The sequence below is a fragment of the Artibeus jamaicensis genome, unplaced genomic scaffold (assembly GCF_021234435.1).
Source record: "Artibeus jamaicensis isolate MK-2021 breed Jamaican fruit bat unplaced genomic scaffold, CSHL_Jam_final scaffold_537, whole genome shotgun sequence".
Classification (NCBI taxonomy): domain Eukaryota; kingdom Metazoa; phylum Chordata; class Mammalia; order Chiroptera; family Phyllostomidae; genus Artibeus; species Artibeus jamaicensis.
This window is the reverse complement of record NW_026522047.1, coordinates 3622437-3638213: the sequence shown is the minus strand read 5'-3', so window position 1 is coordinate 3638213 and position 15777 is coordinate 3622437. Positions and strand designations below refer to the sequence as shown.

Below are 15777 nucleotides of genomic sequence, written 5' to 3'. Positions count from 1 at the left end.
AAGTTGCACCGGACTTGACTGACTTACATTCCACTCACTGGTTCTGTGTTTTCTCACCGGCAGAGACCTTGGCTGCTCTCAGTCCCCTGCAGTCCCGTCCCCTCCCACCTGGAGGGCACCACCCTGAGTCAGGGGTGCAGAGCCACCCGTCCGTTTGGGAAATAAACGTGAGCGAGTGGGAGCTCTGAGAACGGGCACATGGCCCGGCACCCTACTGCCCCCGCAGGCGAGCAGCAGCTCTTGCCCTGTGCTCCGTGGCTTCTTTTCAGCTTGGCAACGTTTACCAACCTGCCTGTTTTCTCTTTTAAAGCTAATGAGCATTCAGAGGGCTTCAGCGTTCTCCTTTGGCCTAGATCCCTGAGTAAGAATGTTTTGATCGGAGCCAGAGATTTACGCAGGTCGGTTTTGAGGAAGGACATTTTTGACGGGCCATGACCAGCCAGCCGCCCCGAGGTCAGGGACCGGGCGCAGCCCCCTCCCCGCACGGTGTCCCGGACGGTCCGACCCTCTGCTGCGGGAAGCGGGGGCGCAGCCGCTTCGGAAGCCTCTCCGCGCTTCCCTTGGAGAAACGACCGAGACAGGGCGTCCACCGAGTCCGAGTCTCCAGGCCGCGGGCGGCGCGGGCTGCCCCCTGCTGGGCGCTGCCAGCCGCGCGTCCCCGACTCCGCGCCCTCCGCGCAGAGACCCGAACGCGGCGCCGGTCCCGTCCGGGTCCCAGTCCCGGCGGGCGGCGGGCGGCGCCGTGGGCTGGGGAAGCGCTGCCTTGGGCGTTGTGTGTCGGGGACGCAGTTTTCAAACCGGGGTTCACAGCCCAGCGGCATCACAACCACCGGGGTCGGTGTGAAACCAGAAGTCACCGGAAACCAGGCCCGGGCTCCGCCGGACCCACTAACTGCGGGGTCCCGGCGGGCGGGCGGCGGGGCCGCAGGACACCCCACCCCTCCCCGAGCCGGCGCCGGCGCGCGGACAGGCCCGGGGCTGCCGGAGGGGCGGCTGGACGGCCGTGACCCCGCGCGGAGGCGGAACTGCACGCAGCCCCCGCGGTCCCCGGTCTGCCACCGCCCTCCCTCCCTGCGAGCGGCCAGACCGGGGACCGCGCTCTGTGCCCGAAGACCACCCCCACTGTGCAAGGGCCCCTGCGACACGTTTAATTGGCACTTTCTGTTAGCACTCCACCTATTTCCTGAATTTTCGCTTTAGAGGGCAGCTTTGTGACATAGAACGGAATCCATCTGAGGTGTGCTGGGAAGTAAGAGAACCGGGGTATGACATGCAAGGAAGGGACCTAGTGTCTTTCCTTCTAAAGAAAAAAGTGTAATTGAATGTCAGACAAGGAACACTGGACTAAATCAATTTAATTGTGTTGGAAGTAAAAGCGCCTTTGGAATCAGATAAGTTTGCCAGCATGTCCCCTTGTTTTGACTTTCTCTCCGCCAGGCCGGCCCCCACTTCTGATTCTGACTCAGAAGGATTCTAGAAGTTCCAGAAAACCCACAAAAATTCCCCAGGGCTGACTGGCAGCTGCAGTGTGGGACTCCCCCCTCCGGGGGCCTCTCAGCTGTGGGAACCGCCTCTCCTCCCTGCTGGCCCCGGGGCTGGGGGCAGACCCCAGTTCCACGTCTCCGCCTCAGAAACCGATCCTGCTTTGGGGGCGGGGACCAGTGACTCTGGGGAGGCGGGTTGCTGGCCCTTTGTCCTGGGCACAGAGGTGGGAAGAGGGACAGGAACAGCTGCCTGCTGCGGCCTGAGTGGGGCGGCCGGGGGACGCCCCGTTTTCCCTGGGACAGGCCCTGTGCAGCTTCCCTCATTTCCCAAGCACTTCCCTGGAAGAGCTCCCTTCCTGTTGCCAAGGGCACCCCCACCCCGCTCGCTCTAGTTAGCATGGGTGCTTTGGATTTCACACAGCTGACGTTAGGTTTCCTTGTAAAAAAAACACCGAGCCAGGGCTTTTAAATCCTGGTCTCATCTTTGTACCCCGCTCATGTCCCAGCAGGCCTGGCGCAACAGGTGAAGTCAGAGTTTGGCAGCAGGCTGAGCGGAGAGGAATGCGACCGAGAGCCTGGGCGAGGACCGGGCTGGAGAGCAGGGCAGAGGTCTCAGGGGACTCCCCGCACCGGCACACGGCCACCACAGATGCCCCTCCCCGGGGGTCCGTCACGGGGGACGCAGAGCGTCTGCGTTTGTCGGGGGGGGGGTCTTTGGGACGGTGGCGGTGGCGGCTGCCGAGTGCCCTCACAGCAGCACCCGCCGCCTGTGTCGTCCTCCCGTGTGACGCCCTGGGCTCACTGCGTCCACAGGACTGCTGACCCCGCCTGTCCCATGCCCACTCCCCAGCCCAGGGGCGTGACACACGGAGGGGCAGGCCTCCCCTCAGCTCAGGCGGCCTGGCCCGTCCACGTGCCCCAGCACCGACAGGCCACTCAGCACCCCACGCTGCCTACCTGCCAGGTGTCACCTTGTCACATGGGGATTTCCTTTAAGAAAGGGTTAACTTTTGTGTCCACTAAATGCAACCATGGCTTCCTAATTTAAAAACCTGGGGGAACATTTTTCACGTAATCACCACTGAATGTGAAGACCTCCTTTCTCCTTCTCACCTGGTGTGACTTCCCGCGGCCCTAGTGATAGGTGCAGGTTGGCTGGGGCGGGTCTGAGGCACACGGCCAGGCGTGTCACCGCGTCCCGCAAGCTGTGACCAGCCAGGCGTCCCCTACCACTGATCGAGCTCTAAGCAAAGAGGCTGCAGGAAATGGAGACTGGGGCACCCCGGGCGCTCCCGCCTCGTTTGGAAGGGGGTCTCGCTTGGGGCCACCCAGCTGTAGGAAGTCCTGGCACTGTGACACACTTTGATGTCGAAGTTTAAGGAACCATTTCTGATGCAGGTGCAGGGGGCAGCCTCTGGCGGGGGCAGGCCCCCTCACCTGTGACCTTCATGTCCTTGGGCTGAGGGTGGCCTGTGCCTGGGGAGCATCACCCAGGAGCCCGACTCCAGACAAACCCCTGAACTTGTCTTCACCTCCATCACCTCACCTGTGCAGTGGGCGGCAGCGGTCCCCACGCACTGCTCGGGTCACTCTGCGGCGGCCAAGAAAGCCGCCGCCGCTGCGGACGTGCGGTGGCACCTGTGTGCTGTGGCCCACGAGGTGGCCCCTGCCGGCGGGTCTGACGGCCGGTGAGCGAGGGCTGCGGCGCGCTCAGACCCTGCAACGCAGCCATTCCCGTCTTCCCTCTGTGAAGGGACAGGCTGGACGTTCAGAACCCACACGCAGAGCCCGTCACGCTGGCCCCTCAGGAGACAGTCACAAGGACAGTGGGATGGGACACAGACGGGGAGAAGAGCCTGGGAAGGGCGGCAGTGGTGAAGGCATCCTCACGAGACCTCGTCCGGAGACCTCGTCCCCAAGGACCCTGGCCGGAAGGGTGCTGGCTCGACCAGGGTCACCGCAGAGCCCGCCAGGGACCATGGCTGCCCGGGGGGGGGGGCGGCGGGGGGCTTGGGGACCTGTGGCTCCCGCAGCCTCGTTCCATTTAGAATTACCCGGTGATCACCCGCTCAGCAGCCAGTGAGCCGCAGCCGGTCCCGGAGTTACACCCCCTCAGGAAGGCGCGGGGCAGGGCCGGGTGGCCCTTCCTCCCCACGGGACTGCACGCGGCTTTACTTGCGCAGGTGGCGTTTCTCCGCACTCCCGGCCCACGAGCACTGCCTGTTCGCTCTGCCATCAAGTGGAAGAACTGGGGCGGGCGCAGGGAAATGCACCCCAAGTCACCCTCTACCCTTCTCTAACAAAGCAGGTGCGTTGGCCTCTGTGGGAGGTCACATGACAGTGGGGGTCCCTCCTGATGCCACTCCGTGCGGCCAAAGTCATCGAAAAAGCAGGGACAGACTCGTGAAGATCTGGGGGCGTCAGGGAGGTCCCAGGGAACCGGGCCCAGTGGGGCCGTGGAGACCCGGGGTGGGTGCTGCGGAGACACTGGAGCCCCATGTCTGGGCCCCCCCCCCCCCGGCCCCTGCTGATGTGCTTAGTGACGTCGGAGAAGGTGCCTGGTCTACAGACGGGGGCCTCACGAGGCAACTGGTCTCGAGGCCAGTCCAGGCTGAATGTAGGGTTCCCTGCTGAACACTGCGTGGCCTTGGGCAAGTTGTCAGCCTCTCTGTGTCACCTGTGGGCTGTAGACAGGGGACATGGCACCTACCCCGCCAGGACGACCACTGGACAGAGACCGTCGGCGCTGGTGGCCGGAGCTGGTGGCTGCTGGGCCACAGACAGCATACAGTTATGAGGGAGGTGAGCCCCGGGGCCGTGACGGACAGCGCGGTGACCACGGCCAGCAGGACCGTGTGCCGGGTGTGTGCACGATGCTGGGGGCAGGTGTCAGTCCTCACCGCAGGCAGCCACCTGTGACCCTGTGAGCGGACTTGCCACGGGGCTCCCTCCACAGCGGACTGAGCGCGGGCCGCTACGGTGCGCACCTGAGGCGGCGCCGCCGCATGTCGGCTGTGTGCCAGGGGAGGAACAGAACCTCTGAAGGGTAAGTGGCCCGGTCCCGGGCCCGGCTGGTGCTCGGCCGGCGTCAGCCATCCTCGCAGCCTGTGCCAGCAGCTGCCGCTGCTCCTGGCACGCGGCACGGACTCGGCACCGCGCTCCCGCCCCCACGTCCTCGGCACGAGGGTCTCCGGGCGCCCAGAGGACACAGGATTCCACCCGACAAAGATGCCACGACGCCCAGACTTCTGCAACGCCTCCCGAAGCAGAAAAGCAAACAAAACACGTGCTTTTTGCTCTTTACTTGCGCAGTATTTTCCTAGGCGGTGCATCACTTTTCAGCTCAGAAGCGATTGCAACCCTTCGTTTTTTGTTTGTTTTTTTTCTTTTTCCCCAGGACAAATCGTGGGTGGTTACCAAGGGCTCAGGCAGGGGCGCTGCGCGAGCAGGTGTCTCCGTGGCCCACCTGCACGGCATCGCTGGTCTGGGCCTGGTCATCGCTCTCAGTGGGGGAAGGCAGACAGGCTGGGAGGCTGGTCCTCCTGATTATTGCATCAGGAGCCCTGAATGCCGAGTTACTGCACAAAGCTCTGAGATGGGCATGTCGAGAATGAGGCAAACACTCAGAAATGACAGGATGCGGGCCTGAGGAAGCCTTCCGGTCCACGACACAGACTCATCTCAACTGGGGGCCCGAGGAAGGCCGACCCCCTCTGTCTGTACCTGAGACCATCAGCAAGCAAACCTCAGCGTCGGGAGTCTGAGAAATGTTGGACGGGGGACAGCGTTTGAGGTCAATTTCTCTACGGTCAGTGCCTGGGGGCTGTAAGTTCTGTAACTTCCAAGTGCCCTATAGCACGTTAGAATGCAATACACATACCACGGAAGCATCACTTTTTAAAAAAATTTCACCAGGCGGGAACAGAGCCCAGCCTCTCTGCCCTTCTGCCTGGTGATCAGGTCCTACGGGGGCTGACCGGCTGGCCCCTGGCCCACGCTGGTGGGAAGTCCAGACGACTAGTTCTGAGCCTTCCCAGAACGCCTGGGGACGGCTTCTGCAGCACGGTGGCGTCACAGGAGCCTCTGTGTCCCCCAGAGTCTGGGGTAAGGGACATGGGACTGGCTGGGGTCAGTGTTTCTGGGAACATAATGATGGGCCCTGGAATTCCCAGTTTTCTCATGAACTTTTAACCATGTTTAAAACAAACTCAACAGCTCTGATTTTGAGAGGGACAAGCTCACGGCGCAGGGCCCCCCGGGAGCCCGGGAGTGCCTGGCTCTGCAGAAAACAAGCTCTGCTTCTCGGTGACAAGCACCAGCCCGCCCCCCTGCTGGCCGGCAGCTCTGGGGGGGCCCTGAGTGTCCCCAGGTAAGCTGGCAGGTCCCCAGGGTAGAACGTAGCACAGCCTTCCTTCGGGAAGAGGACACTTGGGTGTGGCAGCCGCGTGGCCTGTGTGCTCACAGGTTGCTCTGGGAATGTGCCGGAGTCAAGGGATCAGGTGCCTGTCACAGCGAAGTGACTTTCAAGGATCTTTAACTGAGGACCAGGATAGGACAGTGGTCCCCCAGCCCCGTGACAGCCTTCCCAATTCAGTGCAGACCCTGAGTTCTGACATCTCAGGTGTGATTGGCTGCCCGGCCAGAACTCGGGCCCTGGGAGAAGGCTGCCGTCCCCCAAAGCCCACCCTCTTCCCGGAGGGGGTCTGCGCCCTGTGGACTGGTCCTGGAGCCCTGGCTGACACTCGGTCGGCTCTCCTGGGGTCCCGATGAGCCGCTGCCCATCAGGGCGCGGTGCGGTCCATGCCCGCACTGGCAGTCTCTCGCACAGACTCGTACATGCTCCTGAATGACAGCCCAGGTGAGTGTGGGGAAGCCTCTCCCCAAAAATGTGCAGCTCCCACCAGCAGTGAAGGTCAACACACAGAACGGTGTGTGTCCTCCTCTCCAGACAAATGTCTGTCGCCGAGACCAAGCCAACATGACAGATGTCCTGCAGTCACAGCAGCGGCGCTCAGGCCCCTGGGCGCAGCCGCCGGGACCCAGTCCGTGGCCGACGGAAAGGGGTTCGGGCTGGCAAAGGCTCTGCAGCCCACCTGCACACACCTGGTGCTCAGCACCTGCGTGTGGCTGTGGTGTCGATGACGAAGTCACCTGACCTCCCACTAACAGCCCAAGGGAAGGGGCGAGGTGCTGAACACTCAGCCAAAACTGCCCCCTTGAACCCTGCCAGCAGCCAGCACACCCCACCCCACCCCACCCCGGCAGCCACAGCCGAGCCAACCGCACCCAGGCTGCAAAGGGCGCCCCATGGGAGCAGGCTGAGTTCCCAAGTCCCCAACCTGCCACGCTGACATCGCCCACTCGAAAGCTGGCGCAAGCAGCTCTCTCTGCAGGTGAGTTCCCAGGGGCCCTGGTCAGGGAGAAAAGGCACAGGAATGTCTCTCCCCAGGGAGCAGGCTCGCCCCCCCCGCCACCGCCCACCCGTCAGGACGAGGTTACATCCCGTCTGTAACCTGGGGTTGTGTGGTTGGAGGTGAGGCCCACGCTTCCCAGGCCCAGTTGAAGCCGGGGCCGCTCTGCCTGGCATGTCTTGGACACCTCTGGGGAACTCATGGCGTCCCCATCACGTTTGCTGAGTTGTTAGTCATAGACCCCAAAACTGGCTCTGCTAAGACCACCACCTGTCCCACAGGAAGTGGGCCGCAAACATTTGTCATGCCTGCCAACCGCGGGGCCCCAGACAACTGGGGACGCTCCTGGGGCGTCACCACCCCGGGCTACTTGGGACCGATGACCTCAGGCTGCTGCCTTGTGCTCCGTGACACGATCCTTCCTCCAGTTCATGCCATTCTTTAAATGCTACTCGGGGAACGCAGAGGACAGAGAACGACCGCCTTGCATGCCTGACCTCGAGAAGCCTTTTCTGGCTGTTCTGTTAGAAAAGAATGTGGAGCGCAGAGCACTCGACAGACCCCTCTGTGGGGACACGGGGACAGAGGCAATGGGGCAGAGGACAGGCAGACACTCCTCCTGCATCCTGTCCTCCCTTCTCACTGACCCCCAAAAAGACCAAGGAGAGACAGCTGCGCCCTGGGTGTGCAGCCTCTGGGTCCGCTGCCGCCGCAGGTGGCGGGAAACTTTCCGGAGATGAGGTGGGAGAATCGGCCCGTGGCTTTGCAGCCGGCCGACTGCTGCCCTCTGCGCGTGATGCCCGAGAAACCCGCGTGCTCACGGCGAGGAGGTGCAGGCGCTCGGGGAGCGAGTGAGAGAGACACAGGGCAGGGCGGCTCGCAGGCAGGTGTTGTGAATGAAACACGCAGAGAGAAGAAAGCACTATTTACTAGGAGAGTGCAACACGGCCAACTGATAGGCAGAGACGGAGGAGGAGGAGGGAGGTGCTCCCGAGGACGGGCAGGGCGGCCCCCCTGGGGAGGCCCAGAGCACCCCACGGTTCTCCGCACGAGCTCACAGCAGGTGTTCGCCACACATGGCCGGGCTCGGACTTAAAACAGACATGAGCACGGTCTCGGGGTTGCCGTCAGTAACAGGGCGGCTTCGCAGCCAGCCAGGTGGCGGCATGCTGTGTGGCGCTCCAAACCCGCAAGGCAACCCCGCCCCGGTCCTCCCGGTCTGTCAAAGGCGGTGGTGAAGCGGAGTGAGCAGTGAGAACTGCCCGGAGCACTGGGTGAGGCCGCTGTCACAAAGCAGACACACGGGGGAGAGAAAGCGGCGAGGCCCGTGGACGGGCGGCCAGCCACGGTGTGCACTTGCCCTCCACTCGCCGCTCCTCCTGCTTCACAATCAGCCTGGGGTCCAGAACTCCGCCCTGGCCCGCCGCACAATCTCACTGGTGGGCGAGGGCAGGGTCACGTGCGTCTGTGTCTGCAGCCCACCGGCCACCTTCACACCTGCCTCCCCTGCCCCGTCCTCTGCCACGCCCCCTCAGCCCAGGGAGCACCACTGCACCTCCAGGGACACCGAGACAAACCCCCTGTCTCAGGACACTCAGCCTTCCCACCCCCGCCCTACCCCACCTACTGTACAGATGCCCCTGAAATGAACTCTCGTACACTCAACATCTGGCCAGGAGCTGACTACACCCTAACTGCTCGCTGATGATCGACGCCCCCCTCTTACCCCCAGCTAAACCCGGACATGCAAACAGTCCCCAGGCGCCTGCGGCTGACCGGCCACAGCCGATCCCTGTCCTGGACACACTTCTCACCCCTTCGCACTGGCAACAACGCACTACTTGAAGCAGAAACAGTCCACGCGTGGCACGCCCATGGCCCAGAACCTGTCAGCGAGTACAGCTGCCCTGGTGCAGGAGGGCCGTGCCCTGACGTCCGGCAGTGCTGATCACGGCCTGGCTCGCGGCCACTGCGTGCACCCTCGGTCCCCCGCTCACACTGTCTCGGCGCAAGTCTGTCTGGGGAACCCCTGAATTTTTAAGTGCACAGAGAGGAGAGGTGTGGCCGAAGCCCAGCTGAGTGAGGTTTGAAGCGCTGACGTCACACTCTTTGGACCCACGCTGGGAGGTGACACCTGAAATGAGGGAAGTGGAGGACTTGCTGGGCAGCTGCAGGGGCTCGAGTGACACTGCACACTACTGGCTTCAAGCAAAGCAGACGCCGGCTCCCGCTGTGCGGTCACCCCTCCGCGATCGAGGGTTTCCACACCTGCGCTGCGACTCCGCTCTTCCTGGCCGAGAACTTGGGCCTCGGTGCCAGAAAAGACACTGCGGAGGCCGACTCTTGCTTCGGAGAGCTGGGGACACCCCCCGGCACCGGGGACGCGCTGGCGGGCGAGGCGGCCTCCGGGAAGAAGGCCGGCTGGGGGCTTCGGGCCGGCACCGAGCACACGGACGAGGCCTTCCTGCTGGCGGGCGAGCTGGCGCTGACTGCCAGGGGCGGCAGCGCCTGCTGCATGGCGGGCACTGAGTTGACTTTGGTGGACGGCCTTTGTGGGAGGGCAGCCTTTGCATCTGGAGGCTGGAACGTGAACAAGGATGCATTTAGCTGGTACGGCTGGTGCTTCATGACATCCAGAGCATTGAGGGGTTTCTTGCCCTTTTTCTTGCTGGGTTTGGAGGCCTGCGGGGCCGACGGCTGGGACTTGATAGCGGCCGGGGGGTAGGAGGGTGAGTGGATGGGGTTGTAGGCCACAGGAGGTGGCGCTCGGATGTTGGAGGAGTACTTCCAGCCGGCCGGGAGGGACGGGGTCGGGGACTGAGCGCGGGCCGCGTGGGCCTGCACGGTGTCTGAATCCACCACGTACTTCTCCATCCTAGACTGCCTTTTAGCAAAGAGCTGGGCCCCTTTGCCCTGCATTCCGGGAAGCTCGCTGGGTGGCCCCACTGCAGCCACCTGCCCGGTGCCCCCTGCAGGCGCGGGGGTTGCTGGCTTGGCTGTGTTGGCAGTGTAGTTCACACTGGCCACGGCTGCTGGGGGTCCCCTGAAGGGACCGGCCAGGCTGAGGGCACTGGCGGGCCGGGCCGGAGGGTAGGATGGCTGGGCTATTTTGATGGATGATGCAATGGTGCCCTGTGACTGGGTGGCCATGGGGAAGGCAGGAGGGTGGGCTGGAGCCAAGCCTGGCGACCAGACTGGAGACACAGGAGTCACTGGCGTCACCGGCTGGGAGGAGGAGGACTTGACTGCTGGTTTCGGAGCCACAGGCGGGGGTGTCTTCTGCTTGGCGGAGGGGCCCTGCAAGAAATTGCAGGCCTCCGCCCCCAAGCTGAGGTAGTCTTCCTCGGGGCCGGAGTCACCCCCAGCCCCGGTGCCGCGCTTGCCTTCGGAGTTTTGGAGGAGCGACAGGAGTTCCGGGTTCGGGCTGACCTTGGGCTCCTTGAACGTGAACATGGGCTTGGTGGTGCCCCTGCGCTTGGCCTCCTGCAGGATGCCCGTCCTCTTGGCGGGCACGGCGATCCTCTCGTCCCGGGATGCTATGCACTCGGGGAACCAGGGTGCAGGCTGCGGCCAGGGTGGGGGCTGTGCGGGGCCCGCGGTGGGGCTGCTCACTGCGTGGGCCAGGGCTCCCGGGGGCGGCGTGACTGCAGAGTAGGGTGGGGGTGCGGGGAAGTCGGCCGCGGGGCTCGTCCAGCTGCGGGGCGGGGCGAAGGCGGCTGCGGGCTGGACCGTGGACCCCGGGAAGGGCCTGGCCGTCCTGTTGGTGGGGGCCACCCTCGGGGTCTCCTCAAGGTAGGGCGCCGCCCCGAAGCCGTTGTGCTGGGGTGCGTGGCCAGGGCCGGGGCTCACCTCGATGTAGCTCCCGCTCACGTAGCTCTGCGGGGTCACGGCTGCTGCCTCTGTCCGCAGGTGGGGCGTCCCGGCGCTCGGGCCGTCTGTCTGCATCCCCATGCCCCCTGCGTCCTCCTTCTGGGCCGCGATCTGGTCCATCCTCTCCCTCCTCTTGGCGAACATGAGGGCTCCCTTGCCGGAGGTGTCAGGCAGCATCTCCATCTTGTCCTGGCGGGTCAGTTTCTTCTCAGCGTCCCCAAGGGTGGAACCCCAGTCCAAAGTCACCACGTGGGCTCTGTGGTCACTGTCGGACAGCAGCTCCTCGTCCCCGTCGGACTCGCTGGCGCCCAGCAGAGCCTCCTCGAAAGGGCTGTCGCTGTGTCCGTCCTCCGGGTCCCCCGCCTCCTCCTGCCTCTGGAGCTCCCCCGTCCCGTAGCTGACGAGCGTGAACTTCCTGGCCCGCCGCCGCAGCTTCTTAAACATCAGCACGCCCCTGGAGTGGGGGCTGGGCGGGGCCGTCAGCAGCAGCGCGATGCTTCGGCATCGGGACCGGGCCTCCTTGGCCTGCTTCTCGGACAGGCTCTCACTCCTCCGGAGCCCTGGGCGGGGAAGGACAGAGCCACACTGAGCGGCGGCGCAGGCCGGGCGGGGACGCCACCCCCACCAGGGACACCGGGGGCTCCCTGCTGGAGCCCGGCAGCTTCCCCCCACCAGGGCCCCTGCACACCACCCGCGCTGGCCCTGGTGCTCCTGAGAAGACGCTCCTGCCTGCTGGGTGCACACCTGTCCCGCCATCTGCCTCTGGGTGGGGCCCCTGCTTCCACAGGGAGTGGTGCCTGGTGATCTTGGTTACCAGGGGGCGACCAGAAGCGAAGGAGACCATTTAAGGGCAATATTCTCCGGAAACAAGTCAAGGTACTCCTTAGCGCTTCCACATTTAAAAACCAAATGTCAATACAAAGCTATTTCCAAGAGTTTTTAAAACGTTGGGGCAGGGAGGGGGCAAAAATGTCATTTAGCTTCATGTTTTAACATGATGACTTTCAATATTCAAGTTTTCTCGTTTTTTTTCCCCGACTTTGTCTTCCCCCCAAAGCCTTTCCATGTGTGGAGAGGGGATCAGTAGAAATTCGGAAAACTGAAGGGACAGTGACTGGAGGGGGTCACCGGGGACGCAGGAAACACGAGCCGCAGCGCCGTCCAGACAAGTCCGGACGCGCCGCTACTTCAGAGACGTGAGTCCCCTTCAGCTGCAGTGGGAGTGACTGTAAATCTTGGCAAAACTTAAAAATAATATGACTAGTGACCCTTTGAACTGTGGGTAAGAGCTGACACTGAAATGAAACCATTTAAAGCAAGAGTTTGACAGTTTTAAAATAAAAATCTGAATTTGAAACGCCAGCACTGTTGTTACAAGAAGACACTGACAGTGAGCTAATGTACAGCATCGACTAACCCGGTCGAGCTCAACGACAGTGAGTGTGATTCACGGATGAACTCAAAACGGCTCAGTGCAGATTTCAGAAGATGCTCTTGAGTATTTTACGATTGAAAATCTGCTCTTTTGGTTCTATAAAGTCCGACTTAGTGACTGAGTTTTGAAGAGTGGAACCATACTAACTAGTTTTATAACAAAGTCACAGACATTCACTGGCTGTGACATTTCACTAAGAGAAAGTGACAAGGTGTGTGGCCATCCCCACACACGCTCTGTTCGGAGGTGCGACACTCTCACTGCCAAAGTGACAGTCACTGCTGCACACTTGCCACAACGGCGCTGCCGACGTGTCAGGCACGTGGACCTGCCCTCGCACACCTGTGAGGTCTGCACCTGCAAGGCTGTGCTCGGCACCGGCCAGCGTGGTCGCGAGCACCCGGGCTAAAAATACGAGCTGACGGGAATGACCGCAGGTTGGAAGACTCGGTTTACTGCTCCGTGTGACCAAGTTCATTACCGCTCAGACGCCTGAGCGCCTTTGCCCACCAGCCTCTACTTCCTCCAATGACACTCCAAACCGTGTGGGGGAAAGAAAATAGCAAAACCCCCGAAACTAGCTGCCATTCCCACCCCCACTCTTCTTCCCCTAACCTCCCCCAGGGAAACAGACCCCTGGGAAGAAAGAGCCTTGGATTCAGAGGCACTTTCTGCGTGGGGACATTTAAATGCCTCCGCGGGGCCCTGGAGACGGGCTCGGGTGTCCAGAGGCAGATGAAACCCTCAGCAGCGCGCCGGGGACTTGCAGCCTGGGCAGGATCATGTAGCCGCCGGGATGCCACATGCCCTTGTCCGTCAACCGCTTCTGCGGGCGTCATCACGCTGCACAGCGGTCAGGCTCAGGACGAGGGTCCGCCCCGGGGTCCTCGGGGGCCCGCACCTCACAGACGGACTGCTCTGGGTGTGGGCTCGGCAGCGCCTGGCGCTGCACCTCGGAGCCCACGTTCCTTCGCAGACTCCCGTATGCTGCTTTAACACAAAACACGACAACCCTCTGAGACTAACCCAAAAGGCAACAGTAACAGCGCCGTTGTCTTCACCACTGCCCGTGCCCTGGGGGAATGAGACTCGGACTCTACCACAAACTGGCTGCTTCCGACTCAGAAATTAGTTTTGAACCCCGTTTCGTGTTTGTTATTTTGTGCATCAAATTTTTTTAAAGAGCCGATGAAAGACACAAGAAAAAATCTAGTGCAGAGAGAGCTGTGTGGGGAGCAGCAGCGGGACGCCCAGGCCCCCAGCCCCTCGCGCCCCCGCAGGACTCACGTGCGTGGCGCGCTCTGTGCTTGTGCGGTCGGCTGTGGTCCCTGCCGCAGCGCGGCTCTGCCCCCGGCTCCTCTGACGAGATGGCCAAGGCCACCAGAGAAGGAGGTGCTTCCGACCGCCCCCCTCCCCCCGGGGAGTCCACACCCCCTGCTGCTGCCGGCAGCCTGCACCCTTCCGTCTGCTGCCTGTCAGCGCAGTCCAAGATCACTTCCACTCGGGGAGGCCCCGCGGCCCCCGCCTCCCTCCCAGGGGTCACTCGCAGCTCCTGGCTGCTGCGGATCTGGACGATCTTGCTGGACCTCAGAGGAGGGGCCCCCTTCTCGCTGGAGGGGACTGAGTTTATGTGGGCGACCCCGCCACAGTCTAAGTCAGGGTCTGGGTCAGGACGCTGAGACGTTTCAGCCCCCAGGAGAGCCACCACGGGGACGCCCGTGCCCGAGGGCCCCTCCCGTGACAGGGACAGCTGCAGCTCCAGCACAGGGCCCGGCCAGGCCGGCTCCTCCTCGGGGTGTCCTTCCGGGGCGGCAGGTACTCGGGGAGACACAGGGCGGCTCAGGCCACTTTCTTCTTTTTTGCTTCCTTGGTCCTCGGCGAGGCGGGCTCCACTCTCAACGGGGACAATGCAGGGCTCCCTGTCCTGGCCCGGTGGGGCCGGCCGGATCTGCAGGGTGGTGCTTTCCACGTGCCCCTCCTGAGGGGGGTGCTGCTGGGTTCTGGCCTCAGTTTCAGGGATCAGAGTCTCGGTTACCCCACTGGCAGCTCTGCACACAGAAAAAGCATTGCAGACAGTTACTGTGGGCACCGCGCCTGCCCAGCCCTCTCCGACGCCCTCCCTGACGCCCTCCCAGGGGCTGGTACGAGGCGCGGTCGGTCTCTGGGCTGCCCCGCAAGTGTGGCCGCAGCCCATCCGAGAACACAAGGGGTGACACGTTTCTATGGTTATTTATAGATCTTCCAGATAGTTTTTTCTTTAAAGCCAAGGAACAATGATTACAAGAGATGATAAAACCTAAATCCATCCTAAATTCAGCTTTTATGTTTTTAAAAGGACAGGTTCCTGCCACATGGATGCTCTTTATTTATAACTACTTGGTTGTTTCCAAAGAGCCGTGTTTGTTAAAATACGACGCAGCATTTCCCTGTCTTGCGGGCCAAGTTCAGGTCTGGACACTGTGAAGCCACACGGGCCGCCCCGCAGCCTCAGGGCGGTGCTGATGCACCGGCCGCTCGGGCGACCCCACTGGAGGCTGGGCCTCCCAGAGAGGGCGAGACACGGCCGTCCTGGGGCCCCAGTGGGTGTGCTTAGTCACGCGCAGCGCCCCACTCGGCAGCCTGGTGTCTGGGAGCCCCTCCTGGGCACCGTGTCGCGGGCTGTTTATGCCGGGTCCCTGCTCCCCGTGAACCCGTCCCTGGGAGTACCGTCCTCAGAAGGCCTCTGCGGTCCAACTACCCTCTGCCTTGCAGCCGAGGAGCCCTGGTCTCCCCGCCACAGTGCCTTGATTTTGACCTTGGCGTCCCCATCGGGGTTTGCGAATCTGGGTCTGCAAGGAGTGGGGTCGATCCCAGGGTGGAACACCTCTGTGCTAAAACTCTAAATTAGATTCTCCCGCTTTCAGGGCCGGCCTCACCCCACAGCTGCAGCCGAGGCCTTGGGCCTCGAGTTCGTAAGGCTTCTTTTTTCCCCCTTTTTGTTTTCTTGAAGGAGCAACACTCTCCCCTCTGCCTGCCTCTCCCTCCCTCAACACGGCCTGGACTAATGCAGGAGCCTCCCTGGGAGGACGGGGTCCTCCTTCTTGTCGACTCACGAGGATTTACCTCAGGATTTCCGTGGTCGTACAGTTTCAGAGTCATAATTTGGCTTTTGACTACACTTAGCAAAATGAAACTAAAACAATAAAATGAAATGCAGCTTTCTCTAAGCATGTAAACCTCGACCTGGGAATTAAAAAAACCAAGTATGATACAGGGAAAACCCCAGGACAGCACATCGGGTCTGTCTCACATCAGAAATGAGGTCCCGGGGGGCAGACCGGTGCGTGGGAAGGGCCTGGGCAGGGGGCCCGGGGGCGGAACCCACGCCAGCCTCAGGGACGGCACACGGCGGCCAGGCCAGGCGGACGCTAACGCTTCCTGGTGGCCGAAGTAAAGTGGACTCAGGTGGTAAAACCACGAAAGCCCTCGAGGGAAAGCTTTATCCCTTAAAATGTTCACTTCCACGCGGTCTGCACGGGCGCTCAGTTCCACAACTTGTGTGTCAGACGCAGGGAAGCAAGATTTGACTGCTCAACTG

At 62.4% G+C, this 15777-nt stretch overlaps 1 protein-coding gene across 1 annotated transcript in view; it reads right to left on the bottom strand.

Annotated features, from left to right (window-relative positions):
• The window catches only part of SYNPO2 (synaptopodin 2), an 85444-nt gene that overhangs the window by 13469 nt on the left and 56198 nt on the right, over positions 1-15777 (bottom strand). Inside the window, exons 3-4 of the mRNA XM_037129872.2 lie at positions 13488-14248; positions 9164-11325 (exon numbers count right to left, since the gene is read on the bottom strand). Coding sequence (XP_036985767.2) covers positions 9164-11325; positions 13488-14248 — 2923 coding nt within the window. The remainder of the gene's footprint in view (positions 1-9163; positions 11326-13487; positions 14249-15777) is intronic.